General features: G+C 34.6%; 3 protein-coding genes across 6 annotated transcripts; 1 reads left to right on the top strand and 2 right to left on the bottom strand.

The window, feature by feature from the left end:
- Positions 1 to 1,218: 1,218 nt before the first annotated feature.
- Positions 1,219 to 2,732, top strand: LOC147557452 (uncharacterized). The gene is made up of 4 exons (XM_086658861.1): positions 1,219 to 1,570; positions 1,882 to 2,019; positions 2,170 to 2,538; positions 2,638 to 2,732. The coding sequence occupies exons 1-4, from the start codon at positions 1,219 to 1,221 to the stop codon at positions 2,730 to 2,732; spliced, it is 954 nt and encodes a 317-aa protein (XP_086514987.1).
- Positions 2,733 to 4,013: 1,281 nt separating this feature from the next.
- Positions 4,014 to 6,156, bottom strand: LOC147557451 (uncharacterized). Its single transcript, XM_086658304.1, has 6 exons — positions 5,722 to 6,156; positions 5,277 to 5,446; positions 5,029 to 5,197; positions 4,579 to 4,806; positions 4,369 to 4,484; positions 4,014 to 4,283 (listed from the first exon to the last, which is right to left on the bottom strand). The coding sequence occupies exons 2-6, from the start codon at positions 5,333 to 5,335 to the stop codon at positions 4,280 to 4,282; spliced, it is 576 nt and encodes a 191-aa protein (XP_086514430.1). The 5' UTR covers positions 5,336 to 5,446; positions 5,722 to 6,156; the 3' UTR covers positions 4,014 to 4,279.
- On the bottom strand, positions 5,558 to 23,052 carry LOC147557450 (uncharacterized). Of its 4 annotated transcripts, none has more exons than XM_086658300.1 (19): positions 22,860 to 23,052; positions 22,150 to 22,222; positions 21,056 to 21,099; positions 20,891 to 20,933; positions 20,545 to 20,757; positions 20,284 to 20,427; positions 19,137 to 19,208; positions 15,694 to 15,738; positions 15,507 to 15,586; positions 13,394 to 13,458; positions 13,247 to 13,313; positions 12,999 to 13,112; positions 12,266 to 12,339; positions 8,652 to 8,749; positions 8,423 to 8,482; positions 7,849 to 7,917; positions 7,696 to 7,749; positions 7,479 to 7,569; positions 5,558 to 6,156 (listed from the first exon to the last, which is right to left on the bottom strand). In XM_086658300.1, the coding sequence occupies exons 1-18, from the start codon at positions 22,967 to 22,969 to the stop codon at positions 7,486 to 7,488; spliced, it is 1,509 nt and encodes a 502-aa protein (XP_086514426.1). In that variant the 5' UTR covers positions 22,970 to 23,052; the 3' UTR covers positions 5,558 to 6,156; positions 7,479 to 7,485. The 4 variants fall into 4 exon arrangements, with proteins under 4 accessions (XP_086514426.1, XP_086514428.1, XP_086514425.1 ...); XM_086658302.1 differs by having other exon boundaries at positions 20,545 to 20,684; positions 20,902 to 20,933; positions 22,860 to 23,026; XM_086658299.1 differs by lacking the exon at positions 5,558 to 6,156 and having other exon boundaries at positions 7,153 to 7,569.
- Between the last annotated feature and the right edge of the window lie 826 nt (positions 23,053 to 23,878).

Genomic DNA, 23,878 nt, shown 5'->3' with positions numbered 1-23,878 from the left:
TCACCGGCTGACAATCCATTCTCACCGCTAAACACCATTATTTCTGACAACAATCACACCATATTCATATTCTTCAATCTTCATCCCCTTCTTCACCTTCTCACCACAAACCCATCATCCTTATCTATCCTTCATCCCCTTCTTCAAAACCCTATAATAGGATAAAGAACCAAGTAAAATGAAGTAACCCTACAACAACATCTTAGTGAAATCAGTAATCCAGAGTGAATGAGAGAAACAATCTGTCTCTGTTGTCATCATATGCATCATTAATTCCCATAATTTTTTCCCTTCTCTCTCTAAAATCCTCTCTTAGTAAGAGCATCCCCAATGGTTGACACCAGAAAAAAATCACCAAAAAGGAATCTTCACCAAATTATTTGGTGTTTTCAAATTATTGAACCCAAAGACAAAACACTAAAACTCCCACCAAATCATTATTCATTGCACCAAATTTCATTTTTATCATTTTTAAAAATTAATTAAACTAATTGAACTTACAAAACTTACAAAACTTAAACTACAAATTGAAACTAATACGACATTTTACTAAAACTACAAACCTAAAATCCGGAGTACACAAAATCGATGACAGTGGAGACGATAATCATGATACTTCGATTATGTTTAATTAAGGGTATAAATAAAAATATTTAAGGTAACCTTTTTTTAAATATGTTAGTAAAATATTTAATTTTCAGCTTTATTATAATTTAATTAACTAATTAAAATTTTTACGAGACCAAACACATAAAAGAGAAACACTAAAAGAGTTAAAATAAAGAATACAAAAGAAAATAAGGACTGAAACCAAATAAAAAATAAGAAAATGATCAAAAGAGATTAAAATGCAATGGGACTCACCACCTCACCATTTGGTGAAAGGGAACAGTAACCGGACAGATATGGTCGGCTACTGTTCACAGCCTTGGAGATTAATAATGATCTCCAGGGTTGTTGGGTTCCCCAACCCTTCCATAACGCCAGATAATGGCGTTATAGAGAGCCGTTGGGGATGCTCTAATACACTAGTATGCCCTGCTCCGTTAAGATTTTTCCCATCTCGTTATGTTGCACTATTTTCGGTGGTTTTCCGACACAGACAAGGAGAGAAAACCATCTACCGGGGGCCCAAACCGGGTGAGGGAAAATCCTAATTTTTTTTGTAAAAAGAATGAATGGGAAAAAAGAAAGGAGATGATGTGTTCGCGGATGAAGATGAAGAAGGGGATGATGAAGATCGAAAATTATAAAAATGCGTTTGATGTTAGTTACTATTACTCTTATACTGGCAAGGCACTAGCTTTGAAGGATATTCACGGGGATGCATCATCGTCTTATCATCATTTAGTTTCTTATGTTGATGCTCTACAAAGAAGTAACCCAAATAGTTGTGTGAAACTTGAGATTGACTCTAATTCGAAAGAATTTCAGCGTTTATTTGTTGCATTTGGGGCTTGTATTCATGGATTTAGATTTTGCCGTCCGATTCTTTATTTAGATGCAACATTTTTCAAAGGAAAGTTTAGTGGATGTTTATTAGCTGCAACGAGCAAGAATGCCGAAGGAGGTAAAACATGTTCTTTTCAGCTTTGTTCTTGTATTTATTTTGTTCAAATCATTGCAAGCCTTTGCAAACTGATTTGCAGTGCTTTGCAAATCAATTTGCAAATTGATTTGCATTTTTTGCACATTGATTTGCAAATTGATTTGCATTGTGGGTTGCATTGATTTTCATTGATTTTCATTGTGGTTTGCAAATTGATTTGCATTGTGGTTTGCAAACTGATTTGCAAGACTTTGCAAACTGATTTGCAACTCTTCTACAAATGCATTGAAAATATGTTGATTATAGTGTTGTTCCTTTTATTGTTTTTGCAGGTTTTTATCCACTTGCATTTGCGCTCGTAGACACGGAAAATCAAGCTAACTGGTTATGGTTTTTGGAGATTCTTTATCAGATTATTTCCGAAAGAACTTACACATTTCTTACTGATAGACATCCTGGACTTATAAATGGTATATCTACTGTATTCCCTTCGAGTCACCATGGTTATTGTGTTTAGCATTTAAAACATAATATATCTACTAGATTAAGAGATAATAAATATGCATCCTCTCACATCCTTGATCTTTTTACTCGATGTGCTTATGCACCAAACCATTTAGAGTTCAAACCTCTTTTTGAAGAGTTAAAAACTGTTGGTGGCCAATCTTTTGAAGCATTTCTTAGCACAGCACCTGTTGAGAAATGGGCAAATGCTTACTTTCCAGGCAACAGATATGGTGATACATGTTCTGGTATAGCTGAGAGTTTTAACTCATGGATTTTAGAAGGTCGCAGCTATCCAGTAACACCTTTGGTTGACTATATTCGCAAAAAGTTGATGGTTTTGTTTTCTACTAGACGTGATCTTGGGTATAGTTGGACCATTATTCTTGGACCGGAGATGGAAAAAAAGTTTGTTGAAGGATTGAATAAAGGTAGAGTTTTTAGAGCAGTACGGGCTTCATCCTCGACTTTTGAGGTTGTTGATGGTAAATCTTTTCGGGTGGACCTTGAGAATCGTACATGTAGTTGTGGGTATTGGAGAGTACACGATTTTCCTTGCTATCATGCTCTATGTTGTATTTCAGGTGCAGGTTATATAATCCATACAACTTCATTAGTGATTTCTATCGTGCTTCTCATTATTGTGTGTCGTACGAGAAAGTTATTGAACCTGTGGTGATTATAATCTTCCGAATCATCATCCCGACGAGCTAATTTCTTTACCACCGACTGAGAAGAAGAAACCTGGAAGACCAAGGCAAAAGAGGATACCAAATAGTGGAGCAAAGTTGAAGAGGTCGATAAAGTGTAGCGTGTGTCATACATCTGGTCACAACAAGAAGACTTGTAAACATGATGTTTGAACCAGTTCTCATTACATTATTACTTTTTAACAATAAGACATGTCAATTTAATTCATAAATTAGTTTTCATTAGCTTTCACTTGCCTTTTTGCATATGTTGTCTTCATTTTTATTGGATAAACAATGTTGGTGTAATTGCTTATAAATAGTATGTGAACCTTAAATCTTGGTCTTGACAGCTGATACAGTTTGCAAATCAGTTTGCAATCAGTTTGCAAACCTTATTGCAAACCATTGCAAACCAGTTTGCAAACCATATTGCAAATCATATTGCAAACCATATTGCGAACCACTGCAAACCATATTGCAAACTGATTTGCAAACCATATTGCAAATCAGTTTGCAAATCAGTTTGCAAACCATATTGCAAACCATTGCAAATCATATTGCAAACCATATTGCGAACCACTGCATACCAGATTGCGAAGTCATAAAAAAATTCAGAATCCTTTTGCAACTTCGATGGAAATTACTTTTGGAAATACTTGCATATCCTTCAATTTTGATGAGTTCACGTATTATTTTACAAGGGTTCGGGGGCGTAGCTCCCATTCTTTTTTGTAGAAATTTTAAAAATAATTAATAGAATAAAAAAATGAAGAATAAATCTTTCGAAAATGATTTAATCTTTCGTTCATCCTGCATCTATTCAAAAATATTTAAAGAAACATATGAGTATGTTGTGACTATTTTGAAAAAAATCTTGTTTCCAAACCACTGCAAACCATAATGCAAACTACTGCAAATCAGTTTGCAAACCACTGAATACTAGATTGCAAAGTCACCAAATAAATTTAGAATCCTTTTGCAACTTAGATGTTAATTAAGGAACTCAATTTATGTACACAATGTATGCAACATTTTGATGAATTACAAACTAATTGGATTACGTGTCTTTTTACAGGGGTTCGGGGGCGTAGCCCTCGTTTTTTTTTGTCGAGATTTAAAAAACGATTAATTGAATTACAAAATTAGAAGAATCAAGCTTGTAAACCACTGATTTGCAAAGACATGCAAACCACTGCAAATCAATTTGCAAACCAATTTGCAAATCAATTTGCAAACCACTGCAACTTAAATTCATCAGACCAAATAAGTAATCAAATAAATGCTCGACATAATAAGTTTAAAAAGCTATCAAAGATTCATCAAAATATTCACAAACACATTCATCAAAATATTCAGAACAAACACTATATTGAAACGCCTTTTTTTGATTGAATCCAACAATATTTTTCATCTGAAACAATTTCAGCAACTATCTTTCCTCTAAGTTTCGTTATCTCATGAGGGTCAATCTCCATTTCTTCAAAATCCTGGCCTTTTGTAGCATTCGAAATGAATTGACATACGTAAAACCACATCAACTATGTAAAGAAAAAACAAGTCATTTAGCTTATAAATTAAAAAAAATTACTTGTCGATTAATAAGCATGATTAATTTATACTTACGACGTTTCTAGTTGTTGTGGACAGTCTACTTGCACTCTCTTAATTCTTGATGGAGGTTTTGGACGCAAATTATCCGTTTCGTAAGCATAATGAAGAAGGCCTTCCACAATATTTATCTAAAATATAAGAAAATACTTGATTTAAACATTGTAGTATAAGTTAAATTACACTATTCATTTTATTTATGCGAATTGTGGTATATATGTTTACCGTATTTTTCGCACATGTGGAGAATTTGTCATTCCTTTTTTTTCTTGGCATCATGGAGTTGAAGTGAAACCATTTCCATGGTTTCATCATGCACAATATCAGAACTGACCAATGATAACCGGTTGGATCCTTATTTTCCTTTGAATGATTAAGCGGGAATATCAGCATTTGAGAAGAAATATCAAAGTTGCATATCTTTGTTGTCAAACTATCGGTCATCTTCGGCTTCTATTGAAAAATAATTAAAGAAACATGTGAGTATGTTGTGGTTATTTTTCAAAGACATCATTGCAACTGAGTTGCAAAGCTCTTTAAATCAGTTTGCAAATCAGTTTGCAAATCAGTTTGCAAATCAGTTGCATAGCACTGCAACTTAGTTTTAAACTACTTCAACATATAAGAACAAATACAATCAACGTAATAAGAAAAACAAAAATTAAAGATACTTACACTATCAAAGTGGCTGATGTAAGTGAATTTCTTTTCGGTCCCTTCCTTCTTCAATTTATATGCAAACCAATCGATGATTGACCCATTAACAAATCGATTTGATAGAAGATCTTCTATTTGATCAACTGTTATGTTGATCCTCTCTTCTTTTGAACACCATACAAGATCACTAAAAAATATTGACAAACACTTTTGTTATTTTAGTAAAGTTATAAATTTTGTCTAAAAACACAGTAAATGTGCATTACCTTCTACGGTAATCACACCAATCTTTCTGAATTGCATTTTTCTCTTTTGATGTCAACATTTTGAAGATTTTACACCTTGTTAGGTCAAGAACATTTCCATATTCAACTGATGGATCCTCAAAATCAACGTCATCAATTAACACCGTTTTTCCCTTTTCAACTTTTTGTTCCTACATTTAATAGATTCAACAATGTCATCAAAAGATTTGTTAGACTTCAGATATTAATGAAAAAGATTAAAAAAAAAAAAAAAAACTAGAAAGCAAGACTCTGCAAACCAGTTTGCACAGCTCTGCAGCGATTTTAAAGAGCTTTGCAAGTCAATTCAAAAAGTGATACCAAAATTCAAATTCATACAAGAACAGTGAAGTGATCGAATGTACTCAACATAATAAACTATTAAAGATATTGTTTAGAACACATGTTTTTAATTGTTCTCATTCACCTTTGAAGTGTGTCCTGCCTTTTTTTTGTTTCTTTTCCTTTTTAGTGTAAACAAACATAAGGTCTTCCAGTTGTTTTCTCTTAGGACGCTCCTTCACACCCTTTTCAATGGATCCTTTAACTATTTCCCTCAATTCAGCAACATTTTCATCTCTTTGTTCTTCCTCGTTAAGGCCTTCCATTTCCACTTTCCCTTTTCCCTTCTCTTTCTTCATTTCGGCATCACTTTCTGTTTTTTCCTCATCTTTGTTTTCTCGTTTGCTTTTTCCTTTTCTAGTCCCTCATTTATCTCCTTCACAACATCAAATATATCTTTGCTCACATCATGTTCATCTAATTCCTTTCCTCCTCTACTATCTTCATCTACACCATCTTTTTCATCTCCCTCGCCTTTCTCTTCATCTTCATGATTAGTTTGTTGGAACTCATCATTAACCTGCATTAAGTACATGATAAACATTTATTAAGTTTTACCTAAAATGCAAGGCAATCAGTTTGCAGACCATTGCAAATCAGTTTGCAAATTGCAAATCAGTTTGCAAACTGATTTGCAAATCAATTTGCAAATCAGAAAATGAAACAATTAACATCAAAAACAGTAAGCACAAACAATTAACATTGTTGACTCAAGTAAAGCTAAAAAAAAGTAGGCAAATTAGAAAATGAAACCCTAAAAAACGTAATATCAAGTTCATGAAACCAAATACCCTTTTCAAGAAATGTACCATATCAGTATTAATATTCTAGTTATAAAGCTAAACCCAGAAAATCAATGAAAACCCTAGTAAATCAATGAAAACCCTAGCAAAATCAAGGATGAAAAAACTTAGATGAGAACCTTTGATTGTTGCCTTCGATTATTGTCTTCGATTGTTGAACGAGAGACGGGATAGAGAAAGAGAAGAATCGATTTTGCACGGGATAGAGAGAGAAGTGCACGGGATAGAGAGAGAAATACGGGATAGAGAAAGAGGGAAATATCAGGACCTGATTTGGGTTTGTAATTTCTCTAACAAATAAGGTTAATTTAATCTTTTCCTTATATGAAATAATTTACAAAAATGCCCCGGGGAACTGAAGCTTACAAAAAGTTGATAGGTCCTTTTTAACCAAAGCCCCAATTTTTTAGGGTATTTTGACCAAATTTTCCTTTTCTTTTTGCGTGCCACTTAGATGACTCGTCACGTCTGATCATATGAATGCTTTTCAAAAGTAGGAGGAAGCATCCAAAACAAAAAAGTACTCTTGCATTGATCATATGGATAAAGGGAAATCTATTTAAATGTGCATTGATTCTTTAATAAAAAGAAATCTTATGGATGTGGGACTTCATTCCATCCACGATATTAAAATCATATAAAATTAAAATTAGGTTTTTCGTCAAGTTAACCTAATTGTCTCCCATTCTCTTTCTAGAAAATAAACTAACGAATAAAAAAAATGTTCAATTGTATAAAGGTCAAGGTTGAGAAAGAAACAAAAATTGAAATAGTAAAAGTATGCAAGAAAACGAGTCTCTGAAATTTAACTGTGATAGAAGAGGGGGGCTTGGTTTTAAAATGAAGTATGTCAGGGAGCGTTAGTTAAAAATGTTTAGAATGATTTCCCCTTGATAGTCTTCCATCCCCCATGTCAGTGGAGGTCGCAAGTTCAAGCAAGTGTCGCTATGATAGATAGACTCCACTCTCCATCGAAGGAGAAAAAACACAGCATCTTGTAGTCGACAAACTACTTTGAAAAAGTATTGTAATCTGAAACCTGTAACTTAATTAACGGGCTGCAGTTTTATTTCTGGCCCTGTCCGTGACGCTATCTTTGTCATCGTCCAAAATGCAGCTTTATATTGGTTCTGCAATTTTAACAAGAACGGTAAGGTTTAAAAGTAAGAATTCAAATTTCGAACAGCTGCAGCCCTGTAAATATTTGAAGAAATGAACGAAATTGGTTTCAGTTACGGAAGCAAGGTTTAACTTACTTGCATCATAGATCGGGGATTTGAAGTATATGTTGTCTCAATAACTTTCTCATGCTGTAATTCAAATGCAAAAGAGAAAAAAGGAAGACCAGAAAATTAAGATTTGGTGTTTGGATATAATAAACAATTGAGAAGAAGATGGAAAATGGTTACCTCCAACTGAAATCCATAATGAAAAGCAACCTTCTTTACATCTTCCAAACTGAGTTCAATGGACATCTCCTAGAAACCATAAAATAAGACACAATTTTAGATCTAGGAAATCAGGTCGTGTTGGTTTTGCTTAAAAATGACATGTCAATACTTTTTTAGGCTTGGGCTCCCTATGCAAACCCTGCAAATGTGCACAGACCTTAGATAGGGAGCTGAAAGCTTAACAAACTGATAGTATATCCTTTTTCGACGAAGAAAATTTCGCTTGGGTTAGAGTCCGTCAGAAGTATTTATTTCATGTTATGCAGGTCGTAGGCTATGAATAAGGCCCTTGGTACCATGTGCTTCTCATCCATTTCATTAGTGAATCAGATTAAACTGATACTACTTGTGCTTCTCTAGTCTATAATCTTTTAATACTAATTAATTGAACAGTTATTGAATTAAATCCCAATTGAAGTCTATCTTCTAGTTGTCACAAATAAATGGTTCTCAATCAACAACTGCCGACATTAATTAGTGGCAAGAAAAAGAACCCACTTAGGTTAATTATCAGAGAGAGACAGAGACTCACATCATCTGCACCATACGCATCTGCGAAGTGATAAAGCAAGGGTCCCAAGTTTATCCATACCTATCAGCGATTAAGATTTAATATTTGAATTAAACTAGATAACTGGAGAAATACAATAAGACATCTTTGCACAGAAGATGAATTTATGGAAGCTTTAAGCAAAAGAAGAAGGACAGAAAAACCACAATCGAACTCATTGAGCTTCCGAAAAAACAGAATGGGAACTTACCCCTCCATCTCTGAGAATTTTGGATATAATCTCTATGTACTCTATGATATTATGCGCAGTGTCCAGGAAGAAACATGTAACAACGGTGTCCCAAGCTCCTGCAAGTACAAGTTAAGCCCAAGGCAACTTTTTCCTAGTAAAGTATGAATTGAATTCATAAGAACTGTTAAAAATTCAGATTTCATTTAATTAAATTCTAATTCAGCAAATGCATGAAATAATCTTTACTAAAGCTCGAGCTTCTGTAAAAAATCCATTTTCATACAGGCACAATCCATATAAATAGAAAGTTGGTTATATAGTTAGTAGATACTACTGAAATGGACTAGAGAATTCTCTATGATTCGCCTAGTTGACTATTCGACTACACAACCAACTTCCAGAAATAAAACTCAAGTATTTGTTCAGATTGCGTGCCTTCGGTGCCATCTACTGCCATCTCTAATTTGTCCTCGTACAAGTGTCAGAAATAAGAATTAAGATCATGTCCTTGAGAGTAAACTTCCTCGATCCTTCAGTTAAGCAAACTAGTGCTTTTATTAAAACTAAAAATGCTAACGTTGGTGAGATTTACTACACCATTGATACTGCAGCATCCAGATTCCAGCATCATAACCACTGCCCGTCAGGAGGCACAACCTTCACTAGGTGCACATCTAATTTGCTTCTGATTACCCTGGGAACTTTCAGACTGATATTTTGACCATTGTGTGCATATAAACTGATTTTGCATGTGATTTTCCGGCATTTGCATGTTTAAATAATTAATGAGAGCACTCAGGATAATGTTCTTTTGTACTTACCCTATTCAACAAATATAGGAGTAGTATTATCATGATTGCTTATACTAAAACCGATATATTTCGATTCGCACTGAAATGAAATTGAACATACAAAGTTGATTTAAGATTATTTTATTGGAAAAAAATACTTGTTCATATCGACATGTAAAAATACCAACAGGAATAAATAAATAATCTGTGGAACTGTAAAAAAATAATTGGCTGACATATCCATCTTAGGAGTTAAATTACTTTACCTTATGAATGCCATACAGTTCATGTTACCTCGCTTTTATTGAGTTAAAAATGATACTAATTTTTATCAAATAGGAAGACTAATATCTCCTAGAACAACCTATTAGATACTTATATGAGCATTAAACAAAATGCGCTGCTAAACCATTGACTATAGGATCACCTAAAAAGCACCTACTTGAAACTTCTATTATCGTAAATAACGCTAGCAGATTCGTAATAGATCGAATGTAGAACTTGATATCACTCAAAACACCTTCGTGGCTTGATTTTTTTAGATGAAATCAGGGGAAAGACTCGAGAGAACTTCTAGTAGAAAGTAAACTTGATATTAACTTGATTCTGAAAAGATTGTTTGCTGATTTTACAAGGGTTCTCCTATTTATAGTACTTAATTTACAACCCCTTAACTTCCCCTAGGCAGCTAAGAGAGACTTCTTCGTAACTCTTACATTACCTAGACAATTACTAGTGAGAACTATAGTATTACATTTCCTAGGCAGCTCATTAATACTTAGGACTAAATACTATTTGACTCACTCGATCTCTCTAGACACTTTTGAAAAATATTTTCTAGTATATTCTGAAACCAATAATTAATTGCATCAATCCCTCGTGCCTGAAGAAAGCTCCCCTCAAGTTTGTTTCTTGCCGCTTCATTTCCATTGTACAGCATATAAATCTGAAAAATTAAATTTAGAATTAAAGCCCATGTGTTGTGGTAAATCGGCCTCATAAGCATTTTCTCCGATCCTCGTAATGATCTGATATGGTCCGATTTTCTTCTTGCTCAATTTAGAATGTGTCCCAACTGGAAACCTCTTCTTACGCAGATAAACCATACCATCTCCTTCTTGAAAACTTTGAGCATGTCTCTTTTTATCTGCTTAATTTTGGTATCTAGTATTTGATTCTCCAAGAGATTGTTGGGCACTCAAAGAACATGTTCCCGTTTCATTTTAGCTTAGGGGAAGTCTTCATCTATCATCGGCGCCAAGATCACCTTAACTCCACTTTTGTATAATGCATAAATGTCCACCACATCACAAAAGATGGCAAACTTCCATGTCCACCACATCACATAAAACTTCATCTGAATAAATGTTACCGACTGAGAAAGGAACAAGGCATCAATGTGTTACGTTTATTTAGCTTCCTTTCTTCAACCAAACTACTTTGTATGGGTTTGGATGTGGTCGTGTGCCAAAATTCAGTTTTGTTACCATTTCCTTCAAAAAGGAAACAAAATTCTCACACTTTCCATCATCAACAATAACATTGCAAAGTCGCCCATGTGATGAACATCTTTTTCTCTTACCACATTGTGTAGTCTATCATCAATGACTAGTAAATTAACATTCTTTTGTCGTTATTCAGCAGTCTTATGCCCCTCCTTTTCCACACTTATAGCGCTTTCTTTTGCCTCCCACAACTTGATTTTTAACTTCACGGCATTCAACATTGAAATTTGTCATCCCCATTCCTCGACTTTGTCCATGTAATTGAGAGTTAGGTGCTGGTCTAGAACTTGGTATAAATGAAGTTTTTCTCCCCAAGTTACGAATAACATTTCTTGATATATGATGTAGATGTACCAGTTCGCCTTTGCCATTTATCAATGTGATTAGATCTTGTGTGTTGTGATTCAATCTTCAATGCCAATTGCACAACACTTGTCAATGTCCAACAAGGTTGTAACTCAACTCCCAACCCCTAATACTTGGCCTTAGTCCCATTAAATAACAATGTATAACTTGTGTTTCAGATTCAACTAAGTTTCCACGTGTTTTTGTTTGCCAGAAATCGTTGGTGTAATCCCGAATAGACTGGCTTCCTTGTTGAAGGGATTGTTTTGCTAAAACAACATCTCTTCCCAGTTTAATGGGAGGAATTGACTTCAAATAAATCGTTGCATCTTTGACCATGTTTCAACTCGTTCCATTCCCGATTGTGTTCTTGTCATTTGTAACTGCTGCCACCATGAAGATGCATATCCTTTTAATTTAACAGCCACCCATCTACCTTTTTATTGTCTGGAAGTTCCAAATACTCCAAATAAAATTCTTTCTACTTCATTTAACAAATCCAAAACTTCCTCAATTTGTTCCTCCTGTAAAATTTGAAATTTCTACTCTAACATGTGGATCTTGATCACGTTGAGCAACCAAGTGGAAAGGAGGTTGCCTTACATATGGCCGTCCTTGATATTATAGGAAGATCGTTTTCTGACGTTACAAGCTAAGGGGTTCACCTATTTATAGTACTTCATTTACAACACCTTAACTTCCCCCAGGCAGCTACTACAGACTTCTTCACAAATCTATTACATTTCCTAGTCTATTACATTTCCTAGACAACTACTAGTAATAACTATTGTACACAGCTCATTAATACTTTGGACTTAAAACTATTTGGCTAATTGGTTCTTTCTGGACACTTTAGAAAAATATTTTCTACAGGATTATATTCTAGAACTAATAATATTCACATCAGCAAAAGACTAGAAGAAGAACTTATCTTTCATACATCATTAGATATGTTGAACAAATTGCAAAAAGAAAATTGTAATTTCAATACCTTCTTGACCTGGATCACTGTATACTTCAACAAAGTCGCCACCACACATAGAAAAACCTGGAGTAATTCCTGCACTGTTTCCGAAAGCATGATATTTAAACTTGAAATTCTCCATCCTTTGATAACAGTATCTCGAAATGAGAACACGTTTAGAATAAAAAAATTATTTACAGTGCTATTGGATATCCAGCAAGTATGAACACAAGAAATTTCTTGCAACGATAAAAGTCAGCGTTCAGGGTTAGATGATATATTCAGCAGCATTATTACAGTTGCTCTTTGACCAAGTTTTAATTTTCTTTATTTTTACTATATATAAAAAAGAGAAGTACATGTGGGTTGTACATACGACACATATCAAGAAATGCTTAAGCATCATTCAAGCGGGTCCAAGAGGTAGGTAGATAAGGCCTCGTCTAGGTTTGATGAGATTTCCCCTGGTTTGATCACTTCATCACGCTTAAGAGCATGTCTCACTTCGTCTGGGGGTCTTACGTAAAATGATATTTTGTTGTCTTTTTTTGTAATTTTCAGTATGTCTTTAAACAAGATTCTCCTTGTAAATAATAATAAATAGCGTTTAGGGGTTCAAGTTCTCTCTTTTACCAAAAAAAGTAAAGAGTTAAGGTAACACTGAGAGAGTTTGTGGCCTCGAAGAAAGCTAATTGATCATGACCAATCCACATGTCTGAAAATTTAGGAAAACACAAATCAGAAGTTCTAGCATGTTTACCTAGCAGGATGAATATCTGGAAACGAAACATGCCGAAGTTGGTCATCATCTGACAGAGAGTTGCAATTGCTGTGAATCCAAGGATAAATTGTCCACTCCCCAGCAGTCTGGGTGCTACAAGCAAAATGTGAGGATAAATCAGTATCAGTCTAAAATGACAATTTTAAAATAAGAAAAGAAAAAACACGTGCTGCAAACAGATGCATAAGATTAAGAAACTTAAAGAGAAATCATCACAAGTGTCTTACTAGTTCAGAATAAAACTTGAGCAGATCATCATGTAGTATGAGAATTCATTTCCTTGAGTTGCAAAACCTGTTTAATAGAATATAAGCAATATTAGACAGGAGTGTGACTGCAAACTTAAGCTTCCAGCTTGAATAATCGATACAAACCAAGGCATGAAATTTCCAAAGCAAGCCTCCCAAGTCCAGCACCAGGAACTAAACAGCAAGGAGGCCTGTTAAACAATTTAAGGCTCACATTAATCACAAACTAAAATGAAAAGGACCTCATGATGAAAAGTCAAAACCAAAGATTATGCCTTTAAGCTGTGTCATCTAGCGACTAGTTCCACACTTGAGAACACAAATGACGTATTTCAGTGTTTGTTCTGTATTACACGTACATTGAAGGTGGAAATGTAGCAAACTTACGTGTACGACAATTTGAATGAAATCATGAATTATATGAATATGAGACAAAATTACACCTTAATGGAAGTTTTACATTACTATGTTTGGGAGTGTTACATTACTATGTTTGGGAGTGTTATATTACTATGTTTGTTATGACATTGACATCCAAGCCTCCCAATTGTGTGCAACATCATAATAGGATAAAGTATTGTAGATTTCTAGTCCATTGGAATAAGATTACTCTGACATCTTCCACATCCACCATGCTGTTGATATTTTCCTCCTTGAATATTTTGTTGTTCCTATCTTTCCAGATGCACCAAATGATTGACTTTGGTACCATTTTCCAGATTACTCTATTTTTCTTTCTCTGTTTGAACATTTGAATCATTACTCTATTTTTCTTCTCTTTCTTGATCCCTTCCCAATGCTCTAAGTTGTGCCCAATCAATCTAGATCTACACCAACTAACTTTTAGTGATCCTATCAAACACTTCCATAGGTCTTCTGCCACTGGGTAGTGTATGAAAATATGGTCGACAGATTCTAAATCCCTCCGGCATAGCACACACCTGTTAACCAAGCTATATCCTCTCTTATTTAGCTGATCTGAAGTCGTTAATTTCTAAAGGCATGCTATACTGGCCATATTGTGAAACTTACTCCCAGAGGGATTGGTTTTTTCCAGAATGACTCAAAAGCAGTCCATAGGAAGGTCTAGATTCACATTCACTTGGGACTTTCTAATGTAGTGGTGTTTCGCACTTAGCTTCTCTACTTCCTTTTCGTTCCCAAACTCTTACATTTGGATTATCTGACAGAGATATAGCTTGGAGCCTCCCCAACAGTTCGGCTAGGAATTTCGCAGTCGTTTAAATTTCTCCTGAAATGGATGCCCAAGTTCCTCGGTGCTGGCTATATACATGTGCTATTGTGCAATCTTTCGAGGTAGCCAAATGGTAGATAGCTAGATATCTATCTTTTAGACTGATTGGTAGCAACCAGGTAATACTTGTGCTATACGTGTACGATAAATCAAAATAGCTTTCCTGTTAGAAATGGGAAATCCGCCTGTTTCCCACATAACCTTTCAAAGGAGAGAGTGCATTCCTCTCTCTGTGTCAACTTTTTTCTTCCCATTCTCCTCACAAGTCACAACCCCTTCGTTTTGCTCTCTCCAACATATATCTTCTTCTATTTTATAATTCTTTTCTCATTTCCTGGTTTGCTTTAATTAATCAGAAAAAAAGAAGTATGTAATTATTTGTAGAAACTCTGCATTCTCTCATTCACTCAACCAGTAGAACATATAAAATCTGGAATATATTTGTAAAGAAAGATTTCTGATTAAATTTCAATTAGAAATTCTTCTACAGTTAACACTGAGATTTTTAATTTTCTTTAGGTAAACAGTGCTCGAGCAAAAAATTCCCGATTTTAGATTGAATCTTGTATTGAACTTGTTAAAGCATGATGTTAAGAGGTAAGCTTGTTTTGTTAGAATTTTAGATCATTGGCATGATCTCTTCTAATACTGTTTCAGATTAAATTAAGAAACTGCTTACAATCATCTCCAAGTATCTCAAATTTTTTTTTTTACCTTTGAATTAAATATTAAAACGAAAAGATATTTACAAACAGGAGCTGGTTAGCAGGTTAGGTCATTGGATTCCTCACGATATCCAACTTCAAGTATCTCAATGAACTCCATATAATGCAAATTTAATTTTCAATATCAAAACATTTTTAGTAACCTGTTGAGTTTTATGCTCAGACGGGTTCCACAACTGTTTCACTAGTTCTACTAAACCTATGCTGGCCGCTATACAGTGTTCTTTAAGCTTAAAAACCGAAGTGGTAGATAACTTACCTATCATTAGACCGAGAAGGGAATAGACGGTCTAGCTCCTCGAGAATGGGTTTGTAGCACTGATCACGCTCTCTCTGCCCCTGTAGTAGAAAAGAAAAAGGAACGTCTACACCTTTGTTATTAATGGTAAGGTATGATTGTGAAAATGTACTGAAAATTTCAGGACTCTAAATAGATGCTTGTATACCTCCGGTGCCCAATCTCTAACAATGTTCCTTATAATACATCTGACCTGAGACATGTATGAAATTTATTATTAGAAGATAACTCCTGATGAGATATAGCAATCAGTTCAGTGTTAATTAGTATCTTGTATCACCTAAGTAGGATCCCTTTAGATAAAGGAAAAGAAATAAAAAAAAAGCGCTAGAAGTTCACAATTACAAATTACAATGACATAGCCGAAGGTAAAAATAAAATGTAGTGTCCTAGGAGTCTGCTGATATCAGCTTTTATTACATTAGCTCAAAGAAGTTCAGACGTTCACTGAGTCATAATGGATGCACACAGCACAAAGCATGTGGACTGCTAGCCTCCTACTAAATCTTCTTAAAATGTCCCTGACATGCAAAGATTTTCATAGGTGTTGTTTGGCAACACAAAAGGAAGTACATTTTCTACTTAGTAAGTCGAAAGTAAGAAAAAAAAACGTCAGGTTAGTAATGCTAAGACTTTGGATTTCACTTTTTCAAACTTCAACTTCCTTTAAAGTTTTTATTTTTTTCAAATGACTAAAAGTTATGTCATTTGGTTCAAAATTTACAATGAATAATCTTAACTAATCCAATTCTTTGTCTTCCTTGCATAGTCTCTGTTACTCCACCACCTAAGCACCAAACTTCCACAACCACCACAACTCCAACACCACCACCACCAACATACAGGGGCACACCAGGCCCGAACAAGTTGCTTTGCGCAGCAATATAGACAAAGGATCAGAAAGCGGAGCATTAAAAAATGGGACATAAGGACGCTCAGCACCCAAATTAAAAAGAAGTAAAGAACAACTCAATAAATCTTTTTCACCGTCTTACTTTCTTGCATATTTATCTCTCATCTTCTACGTTTTATATTCATAAAATAAATTTCTTTTCAGTTATTGATGTGGAAGATGTAAAAGGAACGATACATTACTGGATTAGCAGTTCGCCTAAGTTTAAATTTACGTCTTTTATGGATGTAGTTAGGAATTGGGAGGCATGGGTTATGTGATGTTAACACAACCCGAGCAACCCTTCGTCCTTCCTTTATCTGTTGTATAGCTTTCGTTTTTCTTATATTCAATCAAATTTTCAAAAAAAATAAATTTCTTTTTTTTTGAGAAACCGACTACGATCTACGTTAGTCGTTACAAGGCATTGATACATCATGAAGATGTGATGAGCACGATAACCGCCTAATTTAAACCATAATGAAAGAGCCCTAAAGCCCGACAAATTTATTACAATATTTATTATATATATTGCCTAAATTACATGGGATAAATCTTGCTGGCAAACTGCTTCCACCGAAACTCGATCCCACGACCTCATGGGCTTAAGAGGGGTGTCCAACCGTTACACCAAAGGGTGGTGGACATATTCTTAAAATAATTGTATTGCTTCCATTAATGCTGGGCTTTGGTAGAGATAAATAAAGACAAATCCAATAGGAAGATGATTTTCTTTTCACCCAGAACACACTCCTGACTGGAAACGACCTTACAAACTCTTTTTAACCATATCTAGAAAGATCCTCATCAATATCAACGTGATGTCTCTAACAACTTTGACCAGATCCACCTTCATCTAGTCCTAGAAATCATAAGATGAAACGAGGACAACCTATCGAAATTCTTCTTTCTGATGATCTACCAAAAGACAAGGAAAACCTAAAAAAATCACTCAAAGTGAAGTCAATCGGTGCTCTGGTTGCTGGAAGAAGTACAATTATAGGATTAAAATAGAGTTACTATCCTAAGCTCCTTTGATTGCAATAATTGTACTTACAATTAGGCTCTTAAAACAAGAATTTAAATCTCTTTAAGAAAGTTAATCTCAGTCAAAACTTCTGTTGACTGTGGAGCCAGAGATTTAACTCCGCTTTAGGCCCCCGAAAGTCGGGCTGGCCCTGCCAACATACATCCACTAAAACCACCACCACTATCACCCCACACTGCCACCACCAGACCTCCATCATTAACATCACCACAACGCCAACACCATACCTCCACAGTCCAGCATTACTTCCACTACCACCACACCAAACCACCACCGCAGCTACTATCACCGCCATCACCATCAAATTTATAAATAATTTACTTAAAATCAAGTATGTTAATAAGAAGAGAAAAAAAAAATAACAATAAAGTAGATGGTGTTGCCAAACTAACTTTTTATCCTTACTTTTCATTAATGGTGCATTTGGTTGCAGGATTCATGAATCCAAATTGTTTCTTTTGGTTTGTTTGGTAACCAATAAGAATTCTGAGATTCTTGATTCCTTCATTTAAAATCCTTTGGTTTGTTTGTCTATTATATTTGGATTCTAATAAAATAAGATTCTAATTAAAATAATATCCTTCAAATTCATGAATAATATCCTAAAGACAAAATCTCATCCAAATATTGTCTCTAGGTAACTGAAATTTCATTAAACCTATTTTTTTACGGTAACTGAAATTTCATGAAACCTATTTTTTTCACGAAAATTCCAAAAATAGTTATTTCTTTCTACAAAATAATTATTTTAAAAATATTATTTTTTTCAAAATCATTATTTTTTCGAAAATTATTATTTTTTTCAAAATCATTATTTTTTCAAAAAAATAATTATTTTTCAAAAAACATTATTTTTTTCAAAAAATAGTTATTCCTTCTACAAAATAATTATTTTTCAAAAAATCATTATTCTTCAAAAATAATAATTTTTGAAAAAAATAATGACTTATGAAAAAATAATGATTTATGAAAAAATAATGATTTTTGAAAAAAAATTATTTTTGAAAAAAAATAATGATTTTTGTAAAAAATAATGATTTTTGTAAAAAATAATGATTTTTGTAAAAAATAATGATTTTTGTAAAAAATAATGATTTTTGAAAAAAATAATGATTTTTGTAAAAAATAATGAGTTTTAAAAAATAATAATGATTTTTGAAAAAGAAAATAATAATTTTTGAAAAAGAAAATAATAATTTTTGAAAAAGAAAATAATAATTTTTGAAAAAAATAATTATTTTGTAGAAGGGAAATAATTGTTGTTATATTTTAAGTTTGAAATGTAGGTTTATTAATCCAAAATCCTAGGAGGTAGGGTGGGATTTTGGTCTAATACAAATTTTGGAATTAGGAATCCTTAGGATTAAAGAGTCCTAGGATTCTTGGTAGCCAAACAGAACAAGGATTCATGATTCCTACCAAATCCCACTTTTGATAGGAATCCTGCAACCAAACACACCATAACTTTTTTATTAGTATGTAACTATATTACCAAATAATAATATTGTTATGTTTTCAAATTAAAACTGTTTCTAATTTGCTTTTGCAAATGACACCATGGGTTTGCAAATGACACATGGGCTGCTTTCGTCTATATTGCAAAGTGAAGGCCTGAACCTTGAAAAGCCAGTAATGAAGGAAGGAAATATACCTTGTCCACATCTACAAAAGGAACTCTCAACTGTAATGATGGATCCAACCAGTCCTGCACAGGTGAGGATACCTGAAATTGTAAATTGGAAAATTTCAGTGCAAGAGTTGCTATAACACAAATGACTCCTGTCAGTTCTCTCAATCAGCCAACTATACAACATAACTAAAAGATCCATTCACGGCGCATCTCTCAAAATGAATTTTAGACGATTCACATATTGGTCATGAATCACGAACCACAATGCGCTCACCCAGGCACCCTTCCTTGAATCTCTAGTCCAACTTATTTTCTCTGTGACGTGTACTAGAAAATGGGATTCAAAGTACTGATATTTTACTCTTTCTCCAAATTTGAGTTAATACTGTTTATAGAAATATTTCGTTACTGCATTTCAGTGGAAATACATACAAAGGGAACCTACATGTGAAATCTGTTCCAGTTGAACCTGAAAAGGTAATTTTTCTTCGGTCATTTGGTAGAATGTATCAAGATTCACGACCATGAAAACAAGTAATGAATCCCTGTTTCTCATAGGCCTTATTCTAGAGAGAACTGAACAACAACCAACAAATGGTAGATTTGGATAGTCTGGAAGAAAGATACCACCTAAAGGAGAGTGCAGTATTTACTCAACCCATTTGCATGTGACGTAGACGAATGATGACTGATGTGAATAACATGCCCTTCACATCCTAAATAGTCTTAATCTATAAAAAAAACTTATCATAGAATCATAAAATTGACCTCTAAAAGAACGATTCGAAGTTGTCATTAATGGCACCATTATCTCTATCCTTATTTTAGCATTTAGCTTTCTACATTTTGGTTTAGCAACACCCAATACTTAAATAATATCTTATAAAATGAAAAACTGTTTATGCTTTCACCATAATTATTCCCAATACATTGTCTTGTATAATATATCCAAGAATGCAATAACGCAATTGAACAGATAATTTTGGTTATCTGATTCGTGAAAAGTTTGTAGTACCTTTTTAGATCTTAGAAAGTTAAGAACAGTAACATCTTAGAATACATATAGGAATCTGAGAAATATAAATGGAAGATTTTGGGCCTGGGAAGTGGGATATTTTATGGACACATGTTAACTTAAGACTAAGAGGTATGAGCAAGAGAAACGTACATGTCCATTGGAATCAGAAGCGGAACAAAGCTCTTCCTCACTTTTTACAAGATTGACCTTAGCACTGCTAGCTCTATTTGATCCATTACTGCATTCCATGCTTGCGATCGAGCTTCCAATAGATTCAGAAGTCACTGATACCGCCTGTAACATTCTACAGAAGTCAACTGTTGTGAATGAAAAATAAAAATTGTCAGAAGTTCAACTATCACATCATTCATATCGTATCATTTAGAAACGCTTCTATAAGCATTTGTTGACCTCATCAGTAGCTTTTTGTTTAGGTGAGCAGCAACTTTGATTGCTTTGCCCCCCTTCATCAACTAGGTCAGTATCATGTGTCCTTCCACTAGTCGAGGTTACGTGCCCAGAGAACAAATTCCTATCCTCAGAGAAATGATCTGCGCATACATCCCTTTCATGTTCACATTCACAATTAATATCCTGGCTCATGTCAAGTGGAGGCTCAAATGCCTGCCAGAGAATTGAGAAAAGGAACAATCATATAGTTATATTTACTAATTAGTTTGTCAGCAAAACTGTGTCACGACACACGGGCACCAGAAACTAACAAGAAATATCTAAGCAAAAGAGAATATTGATTTACCTGAAGCATACTCATAATGAAACATAGATTTACGGAAATACACCTGAAATATACAAAAATCATTATCAGGCTTCCTAAGTTGTAATCCTCCAATGTGAACATTAACTCTCAATTTCATGTTCTACTTCACAGGGACACATAACAGAAATTAGAAGGTTTACATACCGTCTGAGACTTTGACACTTCAGAGGATAAGTAGGTAAAAGAGCCTGCATAAAGCATGGAAATGTTTAGTATCAATACAAAATACAGATAGGAAGCTTAATTAGGCAACGTTGAAATTTATTATTTATGTATGACGCCTGTTAAGGATAACTGAAAATATGCTCAAATGTAAGTGCACAACCATTGTGCCAATGTATTACACACAATCATGTCAGAATAGCTAACTCCGTTGAGGTAGAGAACATTTGGTTCTGATTCTAATTTTCAGCAAAGGAAGAAGATGAGGAACATGATGGTTAATTTTCTCTGTCGGGAAGAAGAAAAACGTGATAGAAGTGATTAAGGGAATCGTGCGAAAGATTCTTTTATTTAATAATTTTGAGGAAATCACGTAGAGGTGGTTAAGGAAAGAACCAAATCGATTTTAATGGTTGAAACTACTTCCCCTGTTTTCTCTCAATTAAAAATGTGGTAATAAAAGACTAATTTAGCCTTTAACTGTTGGCATAATTACTCGAACATTTAAAAAGATTTGTTAAGATATCCCAATCCGTAGGATCTGATAAAAAACTCACATAAAAATGGACGGCCAAATTTATCTCTCCCATAACCGACTGACTTGTTTTATTATAATAGCCTCTCTTGATTTTGAGAAACTACCTAAGTCCTCTCAACTCTTGTAATTTTTCTTTTTGATGTATTAATTATCATTTTGAAAAAATTTATACCATCTGTGGTTCGTGGGCGATACACTTTTTTCCCTTAGCCGCCGAAAAAGACCAAGTTCAAAATCTAAAAGATAACTCTTATTTTGTTCGAGTCAGCCTGAGGGTTAGAAGTCAACTAAAGCAAAAATGTGTGTATGGAGTAGGAGAGTTAAGGAATTTGAGATCATTGGCTTAACCTTCAGATGCTTTAGAGGAAAGATGCCAACATCGATAATTGATATCCCTATGGGGTACCGTGTACTGTTTTTATAATAAGGATGTAACTCATTGTTAACAACTAAATGAGGTTAGCTAATTAGAAGAACGGAAACGAAAAATAGAATAATTGTTTCCAATAGTGTTTGAACTCGTAAGAAAAATGTATACCTTGTGAGCAAAAGGAAGCTTCTCAAAGGATCTTTCGTATCTTTTCACATCTTCTTCAGCTGCATCTGCATAGCTGTAGAAGAAGTCCGAGTAAAAGTGAATTTCATTAGCAACAAAGTGAGAGAGAAAGGGGGAGAGGGTAAGTTAACAATCTTCTTCGTAATTTAGAAAATGAAGATTCCTCTTTTTTATCAGCATCAATAAGTAGAACTGTGAATGGGAAATTGTAATGGGTGGGAGTGAACAAACTGAAGAGTGGTATAAACTCAAGTTACTTGCGACATTGGAAGATAGGTTAATCAGAAAAAATAAGAGAAAGCTTAAATGGATAAACTGAAAGATTAATGAAACCCATAAGCTAGGTCTGAGATAATAAATGAATGACCTATAGTAACAAAGAAAAATTCAAACAAATGTATATCTATAATGTCTAGAATTCAACTATTTCATAAAAGTAATGCTCTGAATATCTGAACATGGAGAAATGTATATCTATAATGTCTAGAATTTGAAAATACCCTAATCCAATTAAGCCAAAAGTGTTGAGTGTGAGAATGAAGACGAAAATTCAAACAAATACATAGAACCGAATAGGATGATTCAGGAAATCAAATGTACACAAGTCGCTAGTTTTTCTTGGGAGGAAAGCTAGTTAACTTAAACACAAACGGAACTCATCAATCAGAGAGAGAGAGAGAGAGAGAGGATACTTGAGGTAGGCACTGATGATCCGGCGGAGAGATTTGACTTCGAGAGCTTCTTCAAGCTTGCTATGAAGTCTCCGCTGCTCCTGCTGCTGCTGCTCCTCGACACTCGACATCCTTGGAGCAGAAGAAAAGAGGAGTCGAGGAAGAAAGGAGCAGAAGCAGTCTATTTTTGTCGCGCACTACCACTTCCATCGTCACCATACAATACACGGAGCGGCTAAAAGCACCCGTTAAAAGTGTTGTTAGCCCCCCAATGGAGGAGGTTGACCAAGGTCAATCTCTTTTGACCACAAACATCTGTTCGCACCCGATGAAATTGTTGTACACGGATCGACCCCTCCAAAAACCTAAGCAAAGGTTCGGATTCGACCCAGTCCGAGGGGTTCGGATTCGACCCAGTCCGAGGGGTTCGGACTGGTCAGTCTGAAACCTGTCGAACTGGTCCTAGACCAGTATTAGGTTCCCGAGAGTATTTTTATGGTGGTTTTGGATCAAGGTTTTTTCTTTATCTAATGCCTCGTCATAGATCAAGATTGGTTTGAAATCAAAGTTATTCCCATAATGGTTTTACTCCTTCCTCTCTCTAAAACAAGGTTTTTTATTTCTCTAACTCTTCATTGTTGATTGATGATGATAGGATTAGAAACACGGTTGTTTCCATGATAAAGTGGTGCTTATGATTAGAACAAGGAAAAGAGTTGAAGAAGAAGAAACAAAAAGGAGTTGGGTGGGTGCCTCCCCAGTAGGCGCCCACAGTCCGTACTGGGTACCTACAGAAGCCAGAGGCTAACAACACTTTTAGCGGGTGTTATTAGCCGCTCCCTACAATATATATACCTTCACATCATTAGAGGGCAGCCATTCGTGTGGATAGGGCCTTGAGGGCGGGGTAAGAACTCTATGGCTTGTTCGTTCTAAGCGCCCCGTTTCACAAATAAAGTCTGACAAGTGAATTGCTTTTGGTGCCAAGAACCCCAAACCAAGGGCCCCTTCAGATAGTAGGAGGGGCAACGGGTATCCGT

Source organism: Eschscholzia californica, unplaced genomic scaffold, assembly GCF_041429995.1.
Source record: "Eschscholzia californica isolate CP2 unplaced genomic scaffold, dmEscCali1.0.p SCAF_2, whole genome shotgun sequence".
Classification (NCBI taxonomy): Eukaryota; Viridiplantae; Streptophyta; class Magnoliopsida; order Ranunculales; family Papaveraceae; genus Eschscholzia; species Eschscholzia californica.
Note: the sequence above shows the minus strand (reverse complement) of the source record. Positions and strands in the feature narration are given on the sequence as shown.

What these genes read in the sequence shown, in the direction of transcription:
- LOC147557452 (XM_086658861.1), top strand. Translation starts at nt 1,219, where the DNA reads ATGAAGAAGGGGATGATGAAGATCGAAAATTATAAAAATGCGTTTGAT. An exon ending in GAGCAAGAATGCCGAAGGAG is followed by an intron (nt 1,571 to 1,881) that starts GTAAAACATGTT and finishes TTGTTTTTGCAG; the next exon opens with GTTTTTATCCACTTGCATTT. An exon ending in ACATCCTGGACTTATAAATG is followed by an intron (nt 2,020 to 2,169) that starts GTATATCTACTG and finishes CAAACCATTTAG; the next exon opens with AGTTCAAACCTCTTTTTGAA.
- LOC147557451 (XM_086658304.1), bottom strand. Translation starts at nt 5,335, where the DNA reads ATGTTGACATCAAAAGAGAAAAATGCAATTCAGAAAGATTGGTGTGAT. An exon ending in ACATCAGCCACTTTGATAGT is followed by an intron (nt 4,807 to 5,028) that starts GTAAGTATCTTT and finishes ATTTTTCAATAG; the next exon opens with AAGCCGAAGATGACCGATAG. An exon ending in CCACATGTGCGAAAAATACG is followed by an intron (nt 4,485 to 4,578) that starts GTAAACATATAT and finishes CTTATATTTTAG; the next exon opens with ATAAATATTGTGGAAGGCCT.
- LOC147557450 (XM_086658300.1), bottom strand. Translation starts at nt 22,969, where the DNA reads ATGTCGAGTGTCGAGGAGCAGCAGCAGCAGGAGCAGCGGAGACTTCAT. An exon ending in TCATTATGAGTATGCTTCAG is followed by an intron (nt 20,758 to 20,890) that starts GTAAATCAATAT and finishes ATTCTCTGGCAG; the next exon opens with GCATTTGAGCCTCCACTTGA. An exon ending in AAATTCTCAGAGATGGAGGG is followed by an intron (nt 8,483 to 8,651) that starts GTAAGTTCCCAT and finishes AATCGCTGATAG; the next exon opens with GTATGGATAAACTTGGGACC.